This window comes from Polyergus mexicanus, unplaced genomic scaffold (genome assembly GCF_030449975.1).
Source record: "Polyergus mexicanus isolate NDT 795.1 unplaced genomic scaffold, iyPolMexi1.0 SCAF_10, whole genome shotgun sequence".
Lineage (NCBI taxonomy): Eukaryota > Metazoa > Arthropoda > Insecta > Hymenoptera > Formicidae > Polyergus > Polyergus mexicanus.
Window position 1 is genome coordinate 4,156,160 of NW_027223330.1, and position 23,314 is coordinate 4,179,473.

A 23,314-nucleotide genomic window follows, 5' to 3' on the forward strand; every position below is an offset into this window, starting at 1 on the left:
TCCGGGCCTTTGGCTATCTGTCTATTAAAGTGCCTTTTCACGCTGACGCTCGACTATAGACATAGTATATCTAGACCGAACGTTTGCCTTTATTTAAGGAGTGGGGGTAAAGATGCACGTAGAAAAGGACATATTATGTTTCGTGCTTCTTGCGTTCTCTCTCGCTCGCACGAGCATAGCGCTCTCTTTCGTCATGCTACGTGCAAGCGAAACAAAACGCAAGGGGCACGAAACAGAATATGTCCTTTTCTACGTGCACCTTGGCTCACACTCCTCAACATTTGGTCTAGATGTCTAGATATACTATGTCTATGCGCTCGACGCTCATTTTCAACGTCAAAATAGGTCACGCGATTAAAGTTGACGCTACATTGTGAAAAATGCATGAAAAGGGTTTAGCATCGAATTTATAGCGTCGATACCGTATGTGCAATCATATGTGAATCATGTCCTTCAGAAATAAATATTACATATGGTTAAGCATGTGTACGAAAAAATTATCAGAACGAAATCGGCAATGTAAGAAACTTTTAGCAGCAGTTCTAATAAATGATGAATTACAAAAACAGGAAAGAAAAAATTGTCGTAGGAAACTTTATTGGGTAAATCCAATATTTATAAAACGATAATACAATCATGGATTTTACCACGCATTTTTTCCTGTCATTATTTTGGAAGAAGCACGACTCAGGAAAAAAAGATCTCATTCATATGGTCAACAACATAGCTTGACGCTGAAGGTGAGGAAATCCAGCTTTTTTTTTTGACGCTAGCGTCGAGTCAAAGTCACGTGATGACATGCAACGCTGAAACGGGCGTCCTTTGAATTTGCATTTTTAATCTGTGGTTATGGCCCTCGCACACTGGTCGCGATGAACGATTGGGGATGAGCTGTCCAGTGACAGCTTTATTTTTTTGAAAAAGCAGAGCTCTTATTGGATATCGTTCATCACTCATCGCTCATCGTGTCCAGTGTGCGAGAGCTATAACGTTTCCTAACCTAATAAAATTTTAAAAATTTTATTAATTTTTCCACAATAAATATCTTGAATCGTATCTTGACTAGATAAGCAATCATTGGCTATTATCTAGAGGATTTTTAGAATCTTGAAGAATTTTATTGAAATCTGTAGAAATCTTATAACTAAAATATTAACCCAACACGTAAGATAATCTGTACGTATGAAGCCAAAACTAGTAACTGGAACACGTAAAATACTTCGCCAAACAGCACGCAACGAATAAATTAACAAAATCAGTACGAAAAATCGTATGCTGCAGGCTTAACTGTTTTTTTATGTGTCACGGCCTTTAAGCGATAGCGATAGCAATAGGCTATAGACTTTATGGCCTAGTTTACATCGATATAGTTTAATACGTACTAAGTACTACATTGGCCAATAATAGTCATTCCTTTAAAGAATGGAACGGTTGTGATTGGACAGTATAGTATTTAGTACGTATTAGGCCGGTATTACATTTGTCGGACGACAAACTTTTTAAGCGCATTGATTAGCTAATTTCTAGAGACTCGAGAAAGTTTCTATTTTGCAGCCAATCAATCGTACGACAAATGTAATATCGGCCTTAAAGAATATCGGTGTAAACTAGGGCTATGAGAATAAGAGTGAGAGAACAAGAGCTCCGTGACGTCATCAGCATCTGCTAGATGACGCCTCTCTTTGCCGGCGTCGGCAGTGACCGGCTGGTGTCCGTGATCGGACCGGAGCAAAGTCGGGAAACGTGGGACACGTTTAAAAAGACGAGAGTTGAAGCGAGCGTAAGAAACTTAGTGTATTGCGAGATCGCCATCCCCCCTCTCCCTCGCCATTATTTGTTGTGTTTCGATTTCTCTTTCTTTCCCTTTCGCCGCGTGTCTTTGGACACGGGCAGTTAAAGCACGCGGACAGAAGTGGAAAGTTCGGAAGCCTCTCCTTGTGTTCTTTTTCATTTTTCCTAGGCCCACTCTCTTTTCCATGTCAACAATACACGCGCTGCTGCCAAGGCCAGCAGTGAGGTTCGCCCCCCACGTTATTGTTGTCGTTATCAGAGGATCATTTTGTATCCGTGCCATCGCGAGACTTGGACGAGGATTGTCGACGGCAGCAACATTCAGAATCGGAGAGAAAAAAAGGTTGGTCGTGAAGGAGGGGGAGGAGGACGTGCGGTCGTATTAGCGTTGCTCCTGCCAGCCTGAGATGAGCGACCATGGTTGCATACATTTGAATAATTTCAAAGCAGCCAAAGGTATCCAGCCATACAAAGTGATACACTCGTATTTTGTGACTAGTACATCGACCGAAGCACGTGTCAGAAAGGTATTTGTCTTTTTCTCGCGTACGATGTAGGAAATAGAGATCTTTTATCATTTTAACACTTCTTCAATTCTTCATTTCTTCAGTATTTTTTGATATTCTTTGCTTGATTTTTATTGCATCTTTTTTGCTTTCTTCTGTATTTAAGTGTCTATAGGTATTCCTTGTCTGTTACATTTTTTTGTTCTATTTAAGTATTTTTATCTATTGGATACACACATTCTATTTGATATTATAAACACTTTAAATCGTTTGATCAATCAGAACAAAGAAATATTTACCTATTTTATCGTGATTGGTCAATTAAACAACCCAAAGTATTTATAATATCAAATGCATGAAGTCTGTAAGTAGAACAATATACAAAAGTATCGTTTTTCATTAAGTTGCACAGACAATATATTTAAAAATGTTTATTGTGTTTATGCAATGGTCATTTAATATATACGACGAATATTACAATTATTTGTTATAAATTTATGGTTATTGTTTTATTTATACTACTATAAGTATAATATATATTATATACACACATATAAGGGCTTATCCAGACAGATTTGTATAGTTGCATAAACTTAATAAAGAAATTGATTGGTCCATAAACAAATGCATAAGAAAATGGATCAACTTTTTTATGCATGTTTATGTGACTATGCAAATCTGTCTGGATAAAGCGAGGAGCACACACTTTTGCATAAACGCATAATCATAAGCATAAGGAAATTGATTGGTCCATTTCCTTATGCATATGCTTGTGGATCAATCAATTTCCTTATGCTTGTGGTTATGCGTTTATGCAAAAGTCTGTGTTCGGGCCTTAAGCTTTAAAAGTTCACAATAAGTATATTTTATACATTTCTTATTTTGATAAATATGCAGAAGAATTACTAATCAAAATTGGACAAAATTTGTATCATATAATGAATAAAATTAACATTATTAATAATAAATATAAATTTTTATTTAAAATTAGATTTATATTTAGTAATATGAATAATTTTTTACTTTTATTTATATATGTCAAAATTTATTTAAATACAATTTTATTCTTATGAGAAAGAGATAGAATATAATTTTGATAAATAAAATAGATTATAATCTATCAGATCTTTGATTTTAAAGAAAATTACTTCTTAGGAAGGTTAATTATCAGAATGTTGCATATTATACATAAACAATAATAATTTTGTGTGAAGAAAAATATGTTTTGCCTTTCTTTCTTCATAAGATAATTATTCAATTGTGCAAAATATTTTTCTATTGTCATCTTGCAGTTGCAGTTGCAGTTGAACATTTATTTTTATTTGCAATAATAATGGAAGAACCATAGACGAGAAAATAAATCATTTAAAAAAAAATTATATATATTTAAAATAAATTGATTAAAAAAATTATATATATATAGTGTAGATGTAGATATAGATGCATAGATTACATCATTACTTATTTTTTAATCAATTTACTTTATATATATATATAATTTTTTTTTTTAATGATTTATTTTCTCGTCTTTGGTTCTTCCGTTATTGTTGCAAATAAAAATAAATATTCAACTGCAACTGCAAGATGACAATAGAAAAATATTTTGCACAATTGAATAATTATCTTATGAAGAAAGAAAGGCAAAACATATTTTTCTTCACACAAAATTATTATTGTTTATGTATAATATGCAACATTCTGATAATTAACCTTCCTAAGAAGTAATTTTCTTTAAAATCAAAGATCTGATAGATTATAATCTATTTTATTTATCAAAATTATATTCTATCTCTTTCTCATAAGAATAAAATTGTATTTAAATAAATTTTGACATATATAAATAAAAGTAAAAAATTATTCATATTACTAAATATAAATCTAATTTTAAATAAAAATTTATATTTATTATTAATAATGTTAATTTTATTCATTATATGACACAAATTTTGTCCAATTTTGATTAGTAATTCTTCTGCATATTTATCAAAATAAGAAATGTATAAAATATACTTATTGTGAACTTTTAAAGCTTAAGGCCCGAACACACAATCTTTCAGTGGTGGATAGCTTACAGGAAACCTACCCAAGTGTTACACTCCAATTTTTTTCAAATATATATATATTTTTTCATATATATATATATTTGAAAAAAATTGGAGTGTAACACTTGAGTAGGTTTCCTATAAACTATCCACCAGTGAAAGATTTTGTCAAATCGGTTCAATAGTTTTTGAGATTATCCCGAACAATGGAACCAAAAAACAAATTTTACCTTTTTATAATATATAATATATATATAAGAGAAACAATTTAATGTAAGATGTAGAAGTTTTTTGGACTGCTAATTATGAATGTAAAGTAAGATTTGCAAAATTATTTGTTTAAATAATAAAATGTTGAAATAAATCAGCAAAAAAGTTGAAAAAATACAGTATAGTGACCATATATTATAAGAGTTATTCAGGTAAGTGATTCTAAATATGGCATTAAATTTGTAAATTGTTTTAAATTATTCAAACAATAAACGGTTTAAACAAATCAGCAACAAGATTGAAAAAAAAATTGAAGTGCTTTATTTAATTGAAGTGGCTTAAGATATAAAGGAGTTACTCATTACATATGAGTTGCTCATGCATTTTTGTTGTCCTTATAACAGTAGAGAGTTGAATATTGAAGGAGTATTAACTACCTGTCAAACCACTTATGGGCACAAATGAAAAAATATGGGTCAAATATTTTTGGTAGTTCTACATTTGTGCCAAATTTGAAAAGAATCGGAGTGTAATACTTGGATAGGTTTCCTTGTTAGATCTTCCTGAGTAACATAGGCTATATATTATCGCGTTGCAACGTCTAGGAAGGAGTCGAGCAGTAAAGAACGTGCGTGAAGTCGAAAAACGACACGTCGTTCACGTTCTATACTTTAATTTGATGTAAAAAGTACACAACCGATTTTGATGAAACCTTTACTAATACATTTCTAGACATCTCAAGAGTTTTTAAGGATATGAATCATAATTGTCCATATTTGTCTATCTTCATAAATTCGCAACCACATATCGAACAAAACGCACGAGGAAAAAATGCCAGCTAGTATTATATAAAAACATTGAACTTTTTTGTTAAGAAACATAAGACTTTGGATCTGTTCCTTATAGCAAGTTCAGAGCTTATCTTTCTTCTTCCAATGTGGAAAGAAAAAGATAAACTCTGAACTAGCGTAGCCAGTTCAACTATGAAGAACAGACCCTTTGTTAAAAATGAATTTTTTTAATTTTTTTGCTTTTAAGCTTTTTCCAAATTAGTGAGGCAATAATTCTACATATTTAATCTTATTTTTTATTTGCATTTTAAGATTATTAACATCTACATACATATACATATAGATAATAAAATAAAACAAAAAATGAAATCAATAATACTGAACATTTGATTTTATAGGCTGTGAGCTGTTTATGTCATATATGTAAAACATACAAGGATCGTTTACATTCTTGTCTTCATTGTATATTCTTTGGCTGCTATATAAAAGGTCACATACAAGAGCATGCAAAAACGAAGAAACATTTTTTAGGTAATAGAATACTTTTTAGTCAAAGCTATTCTATATATTGAAACATTGTTGAAAATAAAGATTATAAATAAAATTATAACTATAAATAAAATTATACAGTGTAAACTTTAGTTCTATATTTTATAATTGTTTTCATTTATATGATTTTAGCTGTTGATCTATGTTATGGAAATATATTGTGCTTCCAATGCGGCGATTATGTATATGACAGAGAATTGTTAGCAGTAGCAAAAGTGCAATGGAGCGAATCAGCAAAATCCTTGAGCTTCGGGGAGTTTTACCGGGCGTGGGAACCCACACAGATAGAGGCCGAATTACTCAGAAAGCACCCGCGCCGAAGACGTGTCGTCGAGAATACTACTATAGGTATTTAGCAGAAGAACTTTTAGCGTTCAGAGTTAATGCTAACAATAATTGTATTTGTATGATTCTGAGTTTTATTCAGTGACATACAATATTGTGTTCAGAGATGAGTAACATAATTTGAAAATAATGATCCATTTATCACTCTTTGTATATAGTAGTATAAAAACCCATTTTATTTTGGCTATAGGTTTAAGAGGATTGATCAATCTTGGACAAACCTGTTTTATGAATTGTATTGTACAAGTGCTGATTCATACTCCCTTGTTACGAGATTACTTCCTTGCTGACCGTCATCACTGCCCACAACCAAGTCGCTGTCTGGTCTGCGAGGTATCCCATTTATTCCAGGAATTTTATTCAGGTAACAAGGCTCCGCTGACGCTTCACAAGCTTCTTCATCTGATTTGGACACATGTCAAACATCTGGCGGGTTATGAGCAGCAAGATGCCCATGAATTCTTTATTGCCACACTGGACGTTCTTCATAGACATTGCGAAGCTGCTCCAATATTAGTCAAGGACAACCCTCATCATTGTAATTGCATCATTGATCAGATATTTACTGGAGGCCTTCAAAGCGATGTTGTATGTCAGGTTTGCAAGTATGTGTTAATTTTTCATTTTTAAAGAAAGTATATTTAGTCAATAGGAAAAATATTATATGTATAATATATCACACACACGCACACATCTATAAACTTGTTTTAAAGCATATCAATTTTTTGTTTTAGTGGAGTGTCTACCACAATAGATCCATTTTGGGATATATCTTTGGATCTAGGTCCGGCTGCTGATAGCTCTGGTTCCGATACATCTGGGCTTCCTACTTCCCTGCTAGATTGTTTGGAGAGATTTACTAGAGCCGAGCATTTGGGTTCTACTGTAAAGATCAAATGTAGCAATTGCGAGACTTATCAGGAAAGCACGAAACAGCTAACAATGAAGCAACTGCCAATCGTGGCCAGTTTTCATCTAAAACGTTTTGAACACTCCAGCATCCAGGATAAGATATGTAAGAAGGAGAAAATCTCCACATTCATCTCTTTTCCAGAACAATTAGACATGACACCATTCATGTCGCACAAGCGTAATGGTAACAATAATAGCGCTATGATGGATGGTTTATCAAAGAATGGAGAGAACATGACTTTCAGTGACAATAGGTAGTGATAATCCACATAATTTATAATTTCTCTTTGTTTTCATTTGTTTAGCCAATTATATCGTTTTGAAAAAATATATTTTAAATTAAAAAATCTGATTACTAACAATAGGTACTCTCTGTTTGCCGTGATAAATCACAAAGGTTCTTTAGAGACTGGACATTATACTGCTTTCATCAGGCAGCAGAGAGATCAATGGTTCAAGTGCGATGATCATTTAATTACAAAAGCTAGATTGAAGGATGTCTTGACTAGTGAAGGGTAAAATAATATGCACTATACTCAAAGAAAATAAAAATAATCTATATTTATAAAAGAGAGAAAGAGAGAGAATTTCTTTTTTATATTCTTTTCATTAAATGTAAAAATGAGAAAATTTTGATCATTAATCAAAGTTTTTGCTTTTCAGGTATCTCCTATTTTATCACAAGCAGATTTTGGAGTATGGCCGAAATAATAAAGTATGAAACAGAGAGAGGAAGAAACAGAAGATGAATCAAGTTAAATAATTTAACTAAAAATTAAAAACCGCTACCGAAGTTAGACATCGGTAATGTTTTACATTTGCCGGAAATAAATTATTATCACCATCGTTTTTTGATTTCTGCCGATGCATTTTGTGTTCGATGGGTTACGCCGACTGATTACCCAGTCGAAATCAGTGTGTATGTCCTAAACATAATATAAGTGTAGATATTAAGATTAGCTCAATTTTTTTAAATCAATCAATTGCAATTTTTGTAAATCGCTCATTATTGTTATACTCTTGACCGGACACTTATATATATGATGCAATGGGGATAGGTCTCAAGGGCATCTCTTTCTTAATTTTGTCCTGTCAGTGGAATGTCATTATTGATCTATTCTATGAGATGTTCCAATGTATTTGTGATATTGGGTTTTTACAAAAAAAAAACAAGATATTTTAAATTATTCAATATAATTAACAAGTTTATAATATTTTTTATATTTATGGGTTTAGTCACTCTTTCCAATTTTCAATACAACAATTGAATAAAATTTCATATTTGAAACAGCAAACGGTTTCTTTGATATTACAGAAATTAATAGCTTATTATTAAATTCCATATTCTATATAAAACAATCTAACCTGATATTTTTCCATACATATAGAACTGTACACTGATATAATGAAATAATTCCTTAATCACAATGACTATCCCTAGATGACTCAATTTTGTGTACAAACGTAATAATATATTACAGTATGAATATAAGAATATTATCTATAATTCAATATGGACTTCTTGCTGGACTTCATATAATAAAAATCTCTGACATGTCTAGTACGGTTTATTTTTACGGTTTAGTTTTCTCTCTACGTGTGTGCATGTGTATGTATACATATATATTGTTGCGCGCTTGCCTAACACATATATCTGTCACCGCACGGTGTCTCCAATATCAATTCCGAGTTTACCAGTCATTCCCGTCGAGTCTTAATATATTCATAGTTGCTTTAAAAATTAAAAATATTTATTTAAGGTTATTTAAGAGCAAGAAAAAAATTTATATCAGCGCGAATGACTATATGGAAAATTAAAATTGTTCTATCAAGCACTAGAAACATTGTATTGAAATGTAGGAAAAAAAGTATTATATAGAAAAGTAAATACATTTTTTATAATTTATCTTTAGAAATTAATGAAATATATATATATATATATTTAAACTATATATTTTCTCATATCCTTTTTCCCTTTCTAAAAAAGGCATGAATCCTCGAACTCGAATATATCGAAGTGTTGAGGGCTCTTTTCCACAATGTTGATTGGTTGTCTCGCTTGTGCGCTGCCACTTCTTTCATTAGTGTTATTTGCAACTGTCAAATCATAAGAATTTTGGCAATTTGTGAAAGAAAAATTTAAAGTTAGGAAAGAAAAGTTAAAGAAATTGGAAAATGTCCATAAACAAAAGCGCGCGCGCAGCGCGCATCTATGTTGTTCTAATCCTCTTATCAAATTGGTATGAAATGCTTAAGTTGGTCGCTAATCGCGATTGCATTGTTGTCGCGTTATTCTGAACGTGATTGATCGTCTCGAAGAATCAACATTTGATAAAATTATCATGGACAACTTTATGTTGCATTTTTACGAGTTAGATCTTGGGAATCATTGAAAATTTATTTAGGACAAGAAAGACAAAACGGATTGGTTCAAAATTATATATATACAGAATTGTTTCAATAAAAATGTTTTGAACGTGTTGATTTTATAATATAAATTATAATTGCTCTAATAAATTTATATTAATATATACACATGTTTTTGAAATGATTATAAACAAATATAATTTTATTTCAATATTATAAAGTATTGAAAGAATGTTGAAGTATATATTTATTTGAAAGAAATATTGAAATATATATTTTTATTTGTTTGACAGTGTATCTTATGATGAACAATGCTTTTTGGAAATGGATTATTCCACACGCCCATATGCATAATTCTTTTATTATTGTATTGCACGATAATGCGTAATTGAGACAAATGGAGATAATTGCGCGTGTTCTAATATCGAGAAATGACAAAACACCGTTTTGTTGATCAATTAGAAGCGAGGAGAGCATCATCTTTTGAACCAGCAAATGAATAAGAATACCGAATAGAATAAGACGGCACATCGTTGCCTCATATGAGTTATCAACGCGCAAGAAGTTTATCGTCGCGTTATTTCTCGATATTTACAAATCTAAGATACCGATAACGGATCGACTATCACGATTACATGACATTACGACAGCAAAAAGAAATTTTATATTGTATAATTGAGCTTTCTAAATCGAAATTATATTATTGAAAGTATAAATAGCAAATAACGAAGAAAGCACACTATCGTCGTACTGATATCATGATATAAATGTTGAAAAAGAGAGAGAGAGAGAGAAAATGTATGTGGGTGTATCTATTTACAGTTGATTTGTATTACAGATTGCGTAAAATAAGAACATTTGATGTGAGTGAGATTCGCCGATCTGTCGGCATCTGATGTTGATCAAACTTTCTACTTATCTCTCAACGCAAAAATGCTCAGCATAGAGGTATAATATAATTGTTGACTCATTTTTATGCATGCGCGGACAATACGTTTTCGAGGATGTCTCCAGTTTAGCAGAAAAGCGATTTACGTAATATTCTAGACCAACTATGTCTTTGTGTAGTCTGTAGTATTCTCTAACTTTACAGAGCGTATATTTAATATATTTCTCTCAAATTTTATTTTTCTACAAAACATACAGAACTATTATCGTAAATTAAAAATGCAATTAATTTAACTGTAATCTCCTCAAATATTGTTTTATCCATTAACTAGATAATTCGAGAGATTTCAAAGTTTAAAGGATATTGTTTGTAATATATTTTATTTCATGTTCTTCTTTTACACGATCTGCATTTTTAAGTCATCAAGATTTCCTCATCACATTGTGACTTTTAATCGTAATTAAATTGTGTTTGTAACGGTAACGATAACGTCGTTACATTTTTACAGTAACGGTAACGAATTAGCCGTTCCTTTCATCGTTATTTTTTGGTTCTTTGTTATCTTATATCTATTCAATAGATGTATTTTTTGAAAAATATTTTGTAGCCCTCTATCGTAGGCTGCATTCTGATAGTCACTGCCAGTACTGAAAATCTATAGTAACGCAAATTATAGATTTTACAACACTGATAGTGAATATTGGAATACACTAATATTTCTCTTATCAATAAATTTGAAGCGTTTTGCATATTTGTAGCAACGTATTTAAATATCACAAATACATTGCACCGTAACATTACTGTAGTTTTACATTGAAATATTTCTGAGGGCGGACATTTCAACGTTGCCGCAGGCTTGCAATAACATTGCAGAAACATTTCGCAACTTCTATGCAATATTACAATGTTTCAATGTAAGATCTATGCAACGTTTTTGCAATCTTTCGGTGCTGTATGGGATTAGCCGTTACTTTTATCGTTATGATTCTTTATTATCTTACATCTATTCAATAGATAATGTATTTTTTGAAAAATATTTTCTAGCCTTCTATCATAGGCTGTGCATTCTGATAGTCACTGCCAGTACTGAAAATGTATAGTAACGTAAATTATAGATTTTACAATATTGGCAGTGAATATTGGAATACACTCTTAATAATATCAATATTTGTCATATCAATATTTAAAAACAATGTTTGATAAAAATTTTCGACAAAATTGAAATTTGTAAATTACAATTTAAATTCCTATAAAGATAAGTGTATTAAAAAGTAAAGGTATTAACATAAAAAATTAAAATCATTAAATAAGTTTAATATACAAGAAACGCTTGCTATTTTAGAGACTAATTTAGAGTTTTTAATTGTAACGTAGATTATTACATTTAATATTGATTATTAAATAATTTTATAATCTAATAGCTTATTTTAGCATTACGAAAAACAAAAACCTAACGATAAAGTAACGAATCGTTACTTTCCAAGTAACGGTAACGGTAAGCGTTACTTTTTAAAATCAATAACGAGTAATGGTAACGAGTTACTTTTTACAAAAAGTAACGGTAACGGTAACGCGTTACTTTTATAGAGAACGTTCCCAACCCTGATAAGAACATTTGCTTATGTTAATGTTGTAATTAACAGACTACAATATATAAATTCTCCATTTTACAATTGTATAAAAATTATATGCACTAAGATAATAACAAATAAAAAATAATATAGATGGTGCGCGCGAAGCGCGCGTGGTAATCTAATCTATAATAAAAAAATCTATGAAACGCCCCAAGTCCGTGTTTGGAGTCGAAATGTATCGCACGTATTGTTGTCGCTTTTCCGCGTGTTTGATTGGTGGTCGATGATGCGTCGATGAGAGGTGTGAACGTTTTATCGAGTTCAGTTCAGTGGTTGACAGTTCGGTGTGACAATTCGGTGACAGTTCGGTGACACTTTGTACATTGTGAGTGGGGTTAGTAAATATTCATAGCATAAATATATTTAAAGAATATTTAAAAATACATGTCTGATTGATGATCGATGATGTGAATCAAATGCGGTTGAACGAATGTTATTGCGTTAGTTCGACAGTTTGGTGACATTTCATGAGTGATTAGTATTAAATGTCATAATATATTGATATTTATTGTGATATTTATTTGTGAATATATTAAAAGAAGAAAATGTATAAGCAAGGAAGAGAGATAGAGACAAAAGGAAAAAAGGTGGAGAATAAATATAATATCAGGTAATAATAATGTTGAGTATTATTAAATATATTGTTAAATATTATTAAGAAATATTATTAAAAACTATTAATGTCATCTAATTAATTTACTTTTAACAGAGAGAGAGAGAGAGAGAGAGAAAATAAAAAGAGGAAAAATATAAGCAAGTAAGAAGGACAGAGACAAAAGGAAAAAAGGTGAAGAATAAATATAATATCAAGTAATAATAATGTTTAGTATTATTAAATATATATATACATTGTTAAATAACATTAAAAAATATTATTAAAAATTATTATTATTATCTATTTTATTTAATTATAAAACAGAGAGAGAAAGAAAAAAAGAAAGAGCCAAGGCAAAAAAAAGGAGAAAAAATCTCAAGAAAGGAGAAAGAATCTATAATATCAGGTAATAATAGTAAATATATATCGTTGAATATTAAATATAATGTTAAATATTATTAAATATTATTAAATATTACTTAATATTATTAAATTTAAAAATTTAGTATTAAATATTATTAAATTATATATTAAATTTTTTAAATGATTGAATATTTTAATAGTTAATAATCTTTTAAATATTTTATTTAAAGTTAAAAAAAAAGACGAAGAAAGAGAGAGAGAGAGAAAATTAAAGGAGAGGAAGTACAAGCAAAAGAGAGGGAAGGAGAGAGAAAGAGACAGAAAAAAAGGAGAATAAATATAATATCAGGTAACAATATTGTTCAGAATTATTAAATATATTGTTTAATATTATTAAGAAACATTATTAAAAATTATTAAGATGATCTAATTTATTTAATTTTAAGAGAAAGAGAGAAAGAAGAAGTAAAGGCAAAAAAAGGATAGTTTATTTTAAATTGAAGAGGAGGAAGAATAAGCAAAAGAGAGAGAGAGAAAGAGAGTTAAAATGAAAGAAGAGGAAGTACAAGCAAAAAAGAGGAAGAGTGAGAGAAAGAGATAGAAGGAAAAAAAGAAGGAGAAAAAATATAATATCAAGTAATAATATGAATCAGTATTATTAAGTATATTGTTTAATATTATTAAGAAATATTATTAAAAATTATTAATATTATCTAATTTATTTAATTTTAAGAGAGAGAGAGAGAGAGAGAGAGAGAGAGAGAAAGAGCGAATGCAAAAAAATAGTTGTTTTTTTTTTAAATTAAAGAAGAGGAAGAATAAACGAGAGAGAGAGAGAGAGAGAGAGAGAGAGAGAGAGAGAGAGAGAGAGAAAGAGCGAAGGCAAAAAAGGATAGTTTATTTAAAATTAAAGAAGAGGAAGAATAAACAAGAGAGAGAGATAGAGAGGAGGAGGGAGGGGGAAGAGTGAAAAAGTTCAAGGATTCTTAAATTTAAATTGGTGTTTAGATGTTAAACACCGAGTGATGCGGACAAAAATTATACAAGATTTAATGTAAGTATATACATTTCTTTTCAATATAAATCGTATTATAAAATTACAATACTTTTTAGTTGACCAAATTTATTTTAGATTATTACCTTACAGAAAAGAGATTTATTATAGATAAATCAAAATATAATTATAAAGATGCTTGTATGTAGTAAAAGAGATACTTGGTACAAATATATTGACGCGATGTAATAATAAGACCGTATAGACGAAATAGTACAATATATAAGACAAGGTACTAAAATATATATCCTTTAAAGATAATCAACAAATGTCTTCAAAGGGAAATAAATAGATAAATAAATAAATAAATAGATAGATAGATAAATAAATAGGTAAATAAATAAATAGGTAAATAAATAAATAAATAAATAAAATAAATAAATAAATAAATAAATACTTAAATACATAAATAAATATATAAATTATAATTGAAGCGTAATGAATTAATATTCGTTATTTAAAATAAATATATAATTTCGATCCATTTCAGATCTAATTCAGATAATAGACACAAAAATAAATAAATAAATGGATAAATAAATTAATATATATGTAAATAGATACATAAACAAAAATAAATAAATAAATTATAATTGATGCGCAATGAAATGATATTTGTTATGTAACATATATAATTTCGATCCATTATAGATCTTTTCTTGGAAAAAATCTATAATGGATATTATCTATTTTATTTAATTTAAAGAGAGAGAGGGAAAGAGAATGAAAGAGCGAATGTAAAAAAAGGATAGTATATTTAAAATTAAAGAAGAGGAATAGTAAGCAGTAGAGAAAGAGAGAGAGAAAGAGAGTTAAAATTAAAAAAGAAGAATAAGTAAGAGAGAGAGAGAGAGAGAGAGAGAGAGAGAGAGAGAGAGAGAGAGAGAGAGAGAGAGAGAGAGTTAAAATAAAAAGAGGAAAAATATAAGCAAGAAAGAGGGACAGAGACAAAAGGAAAAAAGGTGAAGAATAAATATAATATCAAGTAATAATAATGTTTAGTATTATTATATATATATATACATTGTTAAATAATATTAAAAAATATTATTAAAAATTATTATTATTATCTATTTTATTTAATTATAAAACAGAGAGAGAAAGAAAAAAAGAAAGAGCCAAGGCAAAAAAAAGGAGAAAAAATCTCAAGAAAGGAGAAAGAATCTAATATCAGGTAATAATATAAGTAAATAGATATCGTTGAATATTAAATATAATGTTAAATATTATTAAATATTATTAAATTATATATTAAATTTTTTAAATGATTGAATATTTTAATAATTAATAATCTTTTAAACATTTTATTAAAAGTTAAAAAAAAGACGAAGAAAGCGAGAGAGAGAGAGAGTGAAAGAGGAGAGTTGCGGGAGAGGAAGTGAGGAGAGGCAGAGAGCTGTTGAGGGAGAGTGTGAGAGGGAGGTGGAAAAGAGAGAGAGAAAGAGAGACCGGAGGAAAAGATGGAAGAAGAATGATATTAGGTAATAATATTTATAATATTAGACAGTTATATTGGTTTATTTTGTGACGTATATGATTTTGTGTATATATCATTAAAAATGTTTAAATGAAAAAGAATAAAAGGCGCGCGCGAAGCGCGCACTGCGTACTAGTCCCTTTCTAAAAAAAGACAAAATCGATACTCGAAAGTCTTGAAGTTTATTGTTGTCGCTTTTCCGCGATGCTGATTGGTTCTGTCATTGCGCTTACTTCGTGAGCGGCTGTCATTGCATATTTTGACAGATATTTTGTGTATATATCGTTAAAAATGTTTGATGAAAAAGAATAAATGGCGCGCGTTGTATTGTGCTAGTATGTAAAATTATGTATTTATATAACTATAATAATTTTTATTTTATCTTCTTAGCATATTTATTTTTTACTTCATATAATTTAAAATCAAGTTCTGCCATAGAATATGTCTGAAATATAATTTGTCAATGTCATTATACAGGGTGACCCATTTTAACTTAGGCAGCCAAATAACTCGAAAAATAAGCACACTACGAAAAAATGTTTAGAATCAAAATTTTGTCATTTCGAGGGGGACGTACAATGACGTTAAAATGAGCCCCCCCACCCCTTCCCCTGGGCGGTGAGGGGGGGCAAGTTTGAAATCTTAAATGGGAACCCCTATTTTTTATTGCATATTCGGAATCTTTGGCTAAAAACACATACAATTTGTCTGAAACATTTTTCTCGATTCATGATAGATGGCGCTGTAATCGACGAAATTCAATTTCTTCGATTTCTCTTACTGAGAACCCATGCTTACGATTCTGCAATAAATTAACAATAAAAATACCACGTTTTCATTGTTAATACTCGAAATTAGTCTTAAAACAAACTTCTCATTATTTTTTATTACTCATTAATTACTTCTCAAGAAACTGCTTTTAGCGTAACCTGCCCTTTAGGCAACTTGAATGGTGCAAAGTACCGAGACATTTTGGACTTTCCATCTGATGGAGTTCCTCTAAGTATCCCTCCAAAATTTTGTCCATTTAGTGCCAAAGTCACAAGTGTTTATGTATTTTTTTAACATTTGTACTCTGATAAAATTCTGGTAAAATGGCAAATTATACGCCTACAGAAGTAGTCGATATTCTTATAACCTTTGGCGAATGTGGTAGAAATTACAGACTTACTGCCCGTACTTATGCGGAGCGATTCCCAAATCGCCGCCATCCTACTGATCAACAAATTATAAACATTGAAAGGAGATCTCGTAATAATCCACTTCATCGCGAAAGGCGAAGGAATAGACTTCATAATAATAATGACCCTAGATTGCTCGAAGTTTTGGCTATGGTTCATCAAAATCCCCATATTAGTACCCGTCAAATAGAACGAGAACTGGGAATCCCTCAAACTACGGCACATAGATTGTTACGATCAGTCAATTACCATCCGTATCATATTACTCTGGTACAGGAATTAAGTGAGGCCGACTACGTACTCAGAGTACAATTTTGTAGATGGGCTCTTGAGATGTTAGATCAGAATCCAGATTTTTTAATTTATTGCAGAATCGTAAGCATGGGTTCTCAGTAAGAGAAATCGAAGAAATTGAATTTCATCGATTACAGCGCCATCTATCATGAATCGAGAAAAATGTTTCAGACAAATTGTATGTGTTTTTAGCCAAAGATTCCGAATATGCAATAAAAAATAGGGGTTCCCATTTAAGATTTCAAACTTGCCCCCCCTCACCGCCCAGGGGAAGGGGTGGGGGGGCTCATTTTAACGTCATTGTACGTCCCCCTCGAAATGACAAAATTTTGATTCTAAACATTTTTTCGTAGTGTGCTTATTTTTCGAGTTATTTGGCTGCCTAAGTTAAAATGGGTCACCCTGTATATGAAACCAATATAATGTATATATACAATTAAAGATTTAAAGTAAAAATGATGAGAATAATTTAGTGCGTACAATTATATAATTTAAATATAATATACATATATATAAAATATTTAACAATACTTACTCTTTTCTGGATACATGTTGAGATACTTTTTAAGTTAGTGATATTTTCTCTTACCTATAACAAATTTAAAATAATATTACGTTATAATCTACAATTACAATTTCTGCAATTAAATAATTGTCTTTTGTGATAAAGAGAGTATTCTTTCAGTTTAGTCAATCTTTTCTTGTATATATTAATATACAGGGTGTCCGGTAAAGATTGTGCCAACGCTCGTGAGCGGATAGAGCACAGTAAACTGAACAGAAAAGTCCTGTAACATTTTTTTCTATAATGCTTAATAAAGGAGTTATTATTGAATAAAGTCTGGTCAATCAGCACCGACTTTTAGCCGGACACAAATCGGTGAGCCATCTGCTTGATAGTGTGCGCCTCCGTAGCGACGGAGCGTTCACGCACACTATCAAGCACACGACTAAAGGTCGGCGCTGATTGGCAAACTTTATTCAATAATAACTCATTTCTTAAGCGTTATAGAAAAAAATGTTACAGAACTTTTCTGATTAGTTTATTGTACTCTACCCGCTCACGAGCGTTTGCACAATCTTTACCGGACACCCTGTATATATTAATATATATATTAAAAAAAATATATATATAAAAGATTGCTTTTAGAGCATATATAACTGTAAATCAAAACATACAAGATAAAATTGCTATACCCAAAATTTCTTGTATTCTGGTGATATGCTTTCTAAATATAATATTCTATCTTCGATATTCTTCAATCTTTCGTAAATATCTTTGGGCACAGGTTTATTAATTCCTATTATACATTCTACTGTAGAAATTCTATCATCCAATACAGGAAAGCCATTAGTATTATTATAATTTGTATTATTCATAATTGCTTTGTGTAAAAGTGATTGATCAATTGTTTGGGGTCCCCATGTGTTTAATACTCTGTGAACTGAGAAAATAATTACAAATATATTGCAGAATTATTCTTCAAGCATTCGTGCATGCTTTTGTCTTTGACATGCAGAGAACAAGAGAGAGAAAAGAAACGGGTATAAGTATTTGTATTTTTGAAATGTCAAAATTTAAATTTGGCAACTAGAGAATTATTGCACATAATTAGAAAAATTTCAATTATATACAAATTATATATAATTATAATTATATATTAATTATTATATAACCATAATAATAACAAGAAGTACTGAAATAATCTAATTTGATATAATCTAGATTTATAAAAAAAATTAAAATATATTAGCATTAAATACAAAAATATACCTATAGAAACTAATGGATTAGCATTAAACAAAGCAATACATCTGTAGAAACTAATAAAAAGTAACAGTAAAAATAGTAACAAAATAAAAAAAATAAAGATAGATTATATAAAATATATACCAAATAAATGCAATATCAAAATCAAACAATTACAGATTAATTTTATATTACCTCTCATATGACTTTTGGAATCTTTGCGTCGAATAAGAATGGCATCTACTCTTGCACAAGAATTTTCATTATCATTTCTTTCGCTGTGAATATATTGTTTATCATTTAAAAAATTAACTAATTATAACAATTATATTTAACTATTTAGTTATAACAAAATTAACACAAATATATTTTAACCAATGACACAATCCAGCTAAATAATATAATACAAAACTGAGATCATTTTGAAAGAGCAAAAATAACGGCCTTATAGATTGATCTTTGATTAGTTTGAAATGTTAAGATCATCTCAAGATTATTGATATCTTTTATTACATATGCTTTTATAGCCAACATCAAGGTGTTTTCGAAATAATAGTTATATGAATCTTTTTACATTATTTAGTTTGAGAGATATACATCTTAGAAGTTGAAGTATACTACTTTTATTCTACATACTGTGTACTATAATTATGAAATGCAAATAAATTATTTAATAGTTATACATGCGATTCTCGCATTTCGACAATAATAATGAACGAACCTGTGGCAACAAAATTCTTGCACATTTACAGTATTTACTTGCTGACGTTTTCGTTCAATGAATGATTTTATTCTACGATTCAATTCCTCTGAGTCTGCTCGAATTTGTACGAAATTTGGATCAATAACAATTTTATCTGATACTTCTTCATTTATATTTCGAGCTGTTTTAACATCTTCACTCTTCAAAGCTATAAATCATATATAATGTTTTCTATAATATACTATTGTTAATTAACACAAATAAAAATATGTTGCATATGTTGCACAGTTTCACATGTAACATATTTCATCTAGTATTATGTAACATATTGTAAAGGCATCACTTTTAAGACTCCTGACATCACTGCAGTAATATTGAATTTTTATCAAAAGCAAAATCATATAAATTTTCAGCAAAAATTAAACTTATAGTAATTTATAATGATTAAGATTATAATTATTTATTAATCGTCATATTAAAGACTTCAGTATATTTTTTAAATTTATATTATCAAATGTGATAGCATAGAAGAAAAAGTTATTTTGATATATTTTGCAAGAAAAAGTTTTTATGATTTTTCACTTCTGACATTATATTTCAATATGATGTTAGTGAGTTATTATACTAAAAACTTCAAGATCATAAAATAATAAGACTTATTATATTTTTAGTTAAAGTTTATATTCACTTAATAAAGACATCAAGATGTAAACAATTCTTAATAAATAAACTATTATAAACAAATTCATATGCAATAGATATTAAAAAAATTTAATGTTTCAAAAACCGGTCAAATCTTTTTTTAGAAAAATAATTTGCTAAATTGATAAAAATATAAAATTCCTTTATGATATCTATAAAAAGAATAAGTTTTAAAAGTTTTAAATAAAGGACAAAAAGAATATTTTTTTATAATTTAAGATATATTATATTTATCCAAAAACGACCGATAAATAAAATTAAGATTGGTTTATTTTTAGAGAAAAATGTAAAAGATGAAAAATATATAAGAGTAAACAAGAGTTAGAGTTAAAGTACAAGTTAGCAAGCATAAATATCTATGCAATTATATATAGTATTATAAACATTATAAATAGCAAATCTCACTTGAGTCTTTTTCTATTATAATATAATATAATATTATAACTCTGTGATTAAAAAAATATAATTTTTTATATAATTATATGCATGCATTTTGGAAGACATATATTTGGAAAAGTTCAAATTTAATAACAAAAAATTATTTACTATTTATCCATGTACACTCTTTGTTTTCTTTCCATTGTGTTTCTCCTATTTCATATATTTCTTTTTTCCAAATAGGCACTGACGCTTTTAATGCATTGATAGCATATTCTACTGCTTTTAATGATTCCTCTCTATGGGAAGAGGAAACCGCTATTACAATGCTTGCTTTAGATATCGGTACTTCTCCAATACGATGATATATAGCGATACCTTCTATATTCCATTGTGCACGAATTTTAGTACAAATATTGATCATCTCCTTTAAAGCCATTGATTCATAAGCTTCATATTCCAGCTTAATTACCTAAAAAATTATTTAATTGAGTTCACAAATATTAATAAAAGAAGAGCATTATTCACTTGTTAAACATTAAATATTTATCTAATAAGATTATTATTAATCATGTTAATATCATTAAGATATTATTAATCATGTTAATGAGTCTCTAAGTCTGATGAGAATTCTGGAAACCAATTATATATATATATCTTTTTTCTTTACTAAAATAATGTAAAGTGCTGTAATTTTGTCTTACATATACCTTGTGTTTAAACTTTAAAAAGGAATACCATAGCACAGTATATAGCATCTATATATATATATATATATTATTATCTTTTAACAATTTTATAAATGTATATAGTACCATTAAAACATATATACTCAACATATTGAGAAAGATAAGAGAGTTTTAATAATATTTCCTAGGAAAATGTTCCAATATTTTTTGTTGCAGTGTTTATCTAAATATTTCCCTTAACAGAAATCATAATTGGGCAAAGCAATTTAATACATATAATAATTGCTATTATTGAATAAAACTCAATACTGAATACTAGTGCTTACAAAAGTAATGGCTTATTCATAATACTTTGCAAAACAGGAAATTTATGTTATTTTTCTTTTCTACGTGTATTTATATTATTCTTTATGCACTTATTTATTTTAAATTCCTTTTTATATAATTACATATATTTTAGTTTAGATTAAATAGACTAATAATATTGCAAATCAAAATAATTTCTTTTTAGATAGATGAAAGAGAGAAATAGTTTGTAAGTTTAATATTTCTTTACATTGTTTTCTTTCTGATAAAATAATATTAGTCTGTCAAATCCTAACAGAATAAAATTGAATAAAATTTCCATCAGACTGAAATAGAAAAAAGATTAATAGTACGTCATTACTCTTAATAGTAATTAAGAGTAATAAGATACATAAATTTTTATTTTAAACAGATCAGGCATTTATATATCATTTCTATATTATAAACATATTAAAATTTATATGTCTATAAATAGTTCAATATAAACAAATATTTAAAATTTTAATTAAATTTAAATTAATTTTTGTGTAGTATATACTTTACCTTTCTATTTTCAAAATTATCTCGAGTGATCCCAATAAAATTAGATATTGCTCCACAGTTAGAAAATGTCACTAAATCTATGATTTCTGCAATATTTAATTCTTCCTGCTGTAACTTAACAAAATTTTTTGACGTTTCCATGTTATCCTAAAAAAGTACAATCTAGCATAAATTCTTTCATTATTTATTATCATAGGAAATATTTAGTTTAATCTGTTCTACTTAAATTTTGATAAAAATACACTTAATCAATATATTCTTTTTGGATAAAAACAAAGACATCGATTAAGCGTATTTTTATCAAAATTTAAATGAAGTAGGTCAAACTTGACATTAATCGTATTTGTATACGAACCTCCACTAAGTGGTGGAATAACTGCAATTTTGTCTCTTTCTGATAACACAAGGATGCTATTTGGAACAACAAATTCCTCGTTCACAGCTAATATTAATTGGTTACGAATAGCTTCCAATTGAAAAGTACAGATGATTTTGTCAAGTAGATCAGCAGAAGATAATTTTCTCGGTATATAAATTTGACATTCCTTATTTCCAGTTAGTTCACGTGCTTTTGCAAAAAATAACACCGTAATCTGTATTTTCGTAGTTACATCAGTATTGCAAATACTGCCATCCATGATGTAAAGGCCGTATTACACTACGGGTTGCGAGTTCGGTTGCGGGTATGCGGGTTCGATTGCGGTTGGAGTTACGGTTGATAGTTGCGAATTGACCAATCGGAGCAAAGTAGCTTGCCGGCTGATTGGTCAATCCGCAACTGTCAACCGCACTGAACCACAGATTACTAGACATAGCTAAAGGCCCGAATGAAGGCGAGACCGGCATTTCCATGCAACACACTTTGCCCCTTACCGACCCATTTTGCCCCTGGTTTGAGTCTGGGCTAAACTTTGTTGACTTTACCAAAAGACTTTGTTTCTGTTTCAAGTCCCGGCTAAATTCCTTTAATTTAATCAACAGACTTTGCTCCTGGTGCGAGTCCAGGCTAATTTATCATAAGACAAATGAAATGTAAGAGAGGCTTGCCTCTTATTATTTCGCTCGCTCCTGAGATAATAATAAGAGTGAGCGAGACAATAACAATGTCTCATTCCTATAGTGTCTTACTCGCATTCATATATTCGTCTTGCTCACTTTCAATGCCCATCTCGTTCGCTACAAGCTTGTTGTCGACAAGCGGCCGATGAGAAATTAAAAATTTGTAAAAGAGAGATAAATATAT

At 29.3% G+C, this 23,314-nt stretch overlaps 2 protein-coding genes and 1 long non-coding RNA gene across 6 annotated transcripts; 2 read left to right on the forward strand and 1 right to left on the reverse strand.

Moving 5' to 3' along the window:
• Nucleotides 1-1,648: 1,648 nt before the first annotated feature.
• On the forward strand, nt 1,649-9,051 carry Not (ubiquitin carboxyl-terminal hydrolase nonstop). Of its 2 annotated transcripts, XM_070303072.1 has the most exons (8): nt 1,649-1,780; nt 1,961-2,318; nt 5,739-5,871; nt 6,022-6,237; nt 6,425-6,839; nt 6,969-7,400; nt 7,512-7,661; nt 7,810-9,051. In XM_070303072.1, exons 2-8 carry the CDS (start codon nt 2,199-2,201, stop codon nt 7,865-7,867), a joined length of 1,524 nt encoding a protein of 507 aa, XP_070159173.1. In that variant the 5' UTR covers nt 1,649-1,780; nt 1,961-2,198; the 3' UTR covers nt 7,868-9,051. The 2 variants fall into 2 exon arrangements, with proteins under 2 accessions (XP_070159173.1, XP_070159174.1); XM_070303073.1 differs by having other exon boundaries at nt 1,649-2,318.
• Nucleotides 9,052-11,855: 2,804 nt separating this feature from the next.
• LOC138937121 (molybdopterin synthase catalytic subunit-like) lies at nt 11,856-22,890 on the reverse strand. Of its 3 annotated transcripts, none has more exons than XM_070303063.1 (8): nt 22,427-22,516; nt 22,072-22,218; nt 20,702-21,005; nt 19,472-19,661; nt 18,946-19,028; nt 18,198-18,445; nt 17,536-17,589; nt 11,856-12,350 (listed from the first exon to the last, which is right to left on the reverse strand). In XM_070303063.1, the coding sequence occupies exons 2-8, from the start codon at nt 22,210-22,212 to the stop codon at nt 12,303-12,305; spliced, it is 1,068 nt and encodes a 355-aa protein (XP_070159164.1). In that variant the 5' UTR covers nt 22,213-22,218; nt 22,427-22,516; the 3' UTR covers nt 11,856-12,302. The 3 variants fall into 3 exon arrangements, with proteins under 3 accessions (XP_070159164.1, XP_070159165.1, XP_070159163.1); XM_070303064.1 differs by lacking the exon at nt 11,856-12,350 and adding an exon at nt 14,921-15,970 and having other exon boundaries at nt 22,404-22,890; XM_070303062.1 differs by lacking the exon at nt 11,856-12,350 and adding an exon at nt 14,923-15,970.
• On the forward strand, nt 12,494-13,001 carry LOC138937122 (uncharacterized). The gene is made up of 3 exons (XR_011447462.1): nt 12,494-12,646; nt 12,746-12,823; nt 12,956-13,001. It is a non-coding gene; the product is annotated as an uncharacterized lncRNA (long non-coding RNA).
• Nucleotides 22,891-23,314: the final 424 nt, after the last annotated feature.

Excerpts from the sequence above, each read along its gene's own strand:
- Not (XM_070303073.1), top strand. The coding sequence starts at position 2,199 with ATGAGCGACCATGGTTGCATACATTTGAATAATTTCAAAGCAGCCAAA. Across the intron at positions 2,319-5,738 it reads CCGAAGCACGTGTCAGAAAG|GCTGTGAGCTGTTTATGTCA; the intron begins GTATTTGTCTTT and ends TTGATTTTATAG. Across the intron at positions 6,238-6,424 it reads CGTCGAGAATACTACTATAG|GTTTAAGAGGATTGATCAAT; the intron begins GTATTTAGCAGA and ends TTTTGGCTATAG.
- LOC138937121 (XM_070303064.1), bottom strand. The coding sequence starts at position 22,709 with ATGGATGGCAGTATTTGCAATACTGATGTAACTACGAAAATACAGATT. Across the intron at positions 19,662-20,701 it reads AGAGTGTACATGGATAAATA|CTTTGAAGAGTGAAGATGTT; the intron begins GTAAATAATTTT and ends TATGATTTATAG. Across the intron at positions 17,590-18,197 it reads CAGAATACAAGAAATTTTGG|GTAAGAGAAAATATCACTAA; the intron begins GTATAGCAATTT and ends AATTTGTTATAG.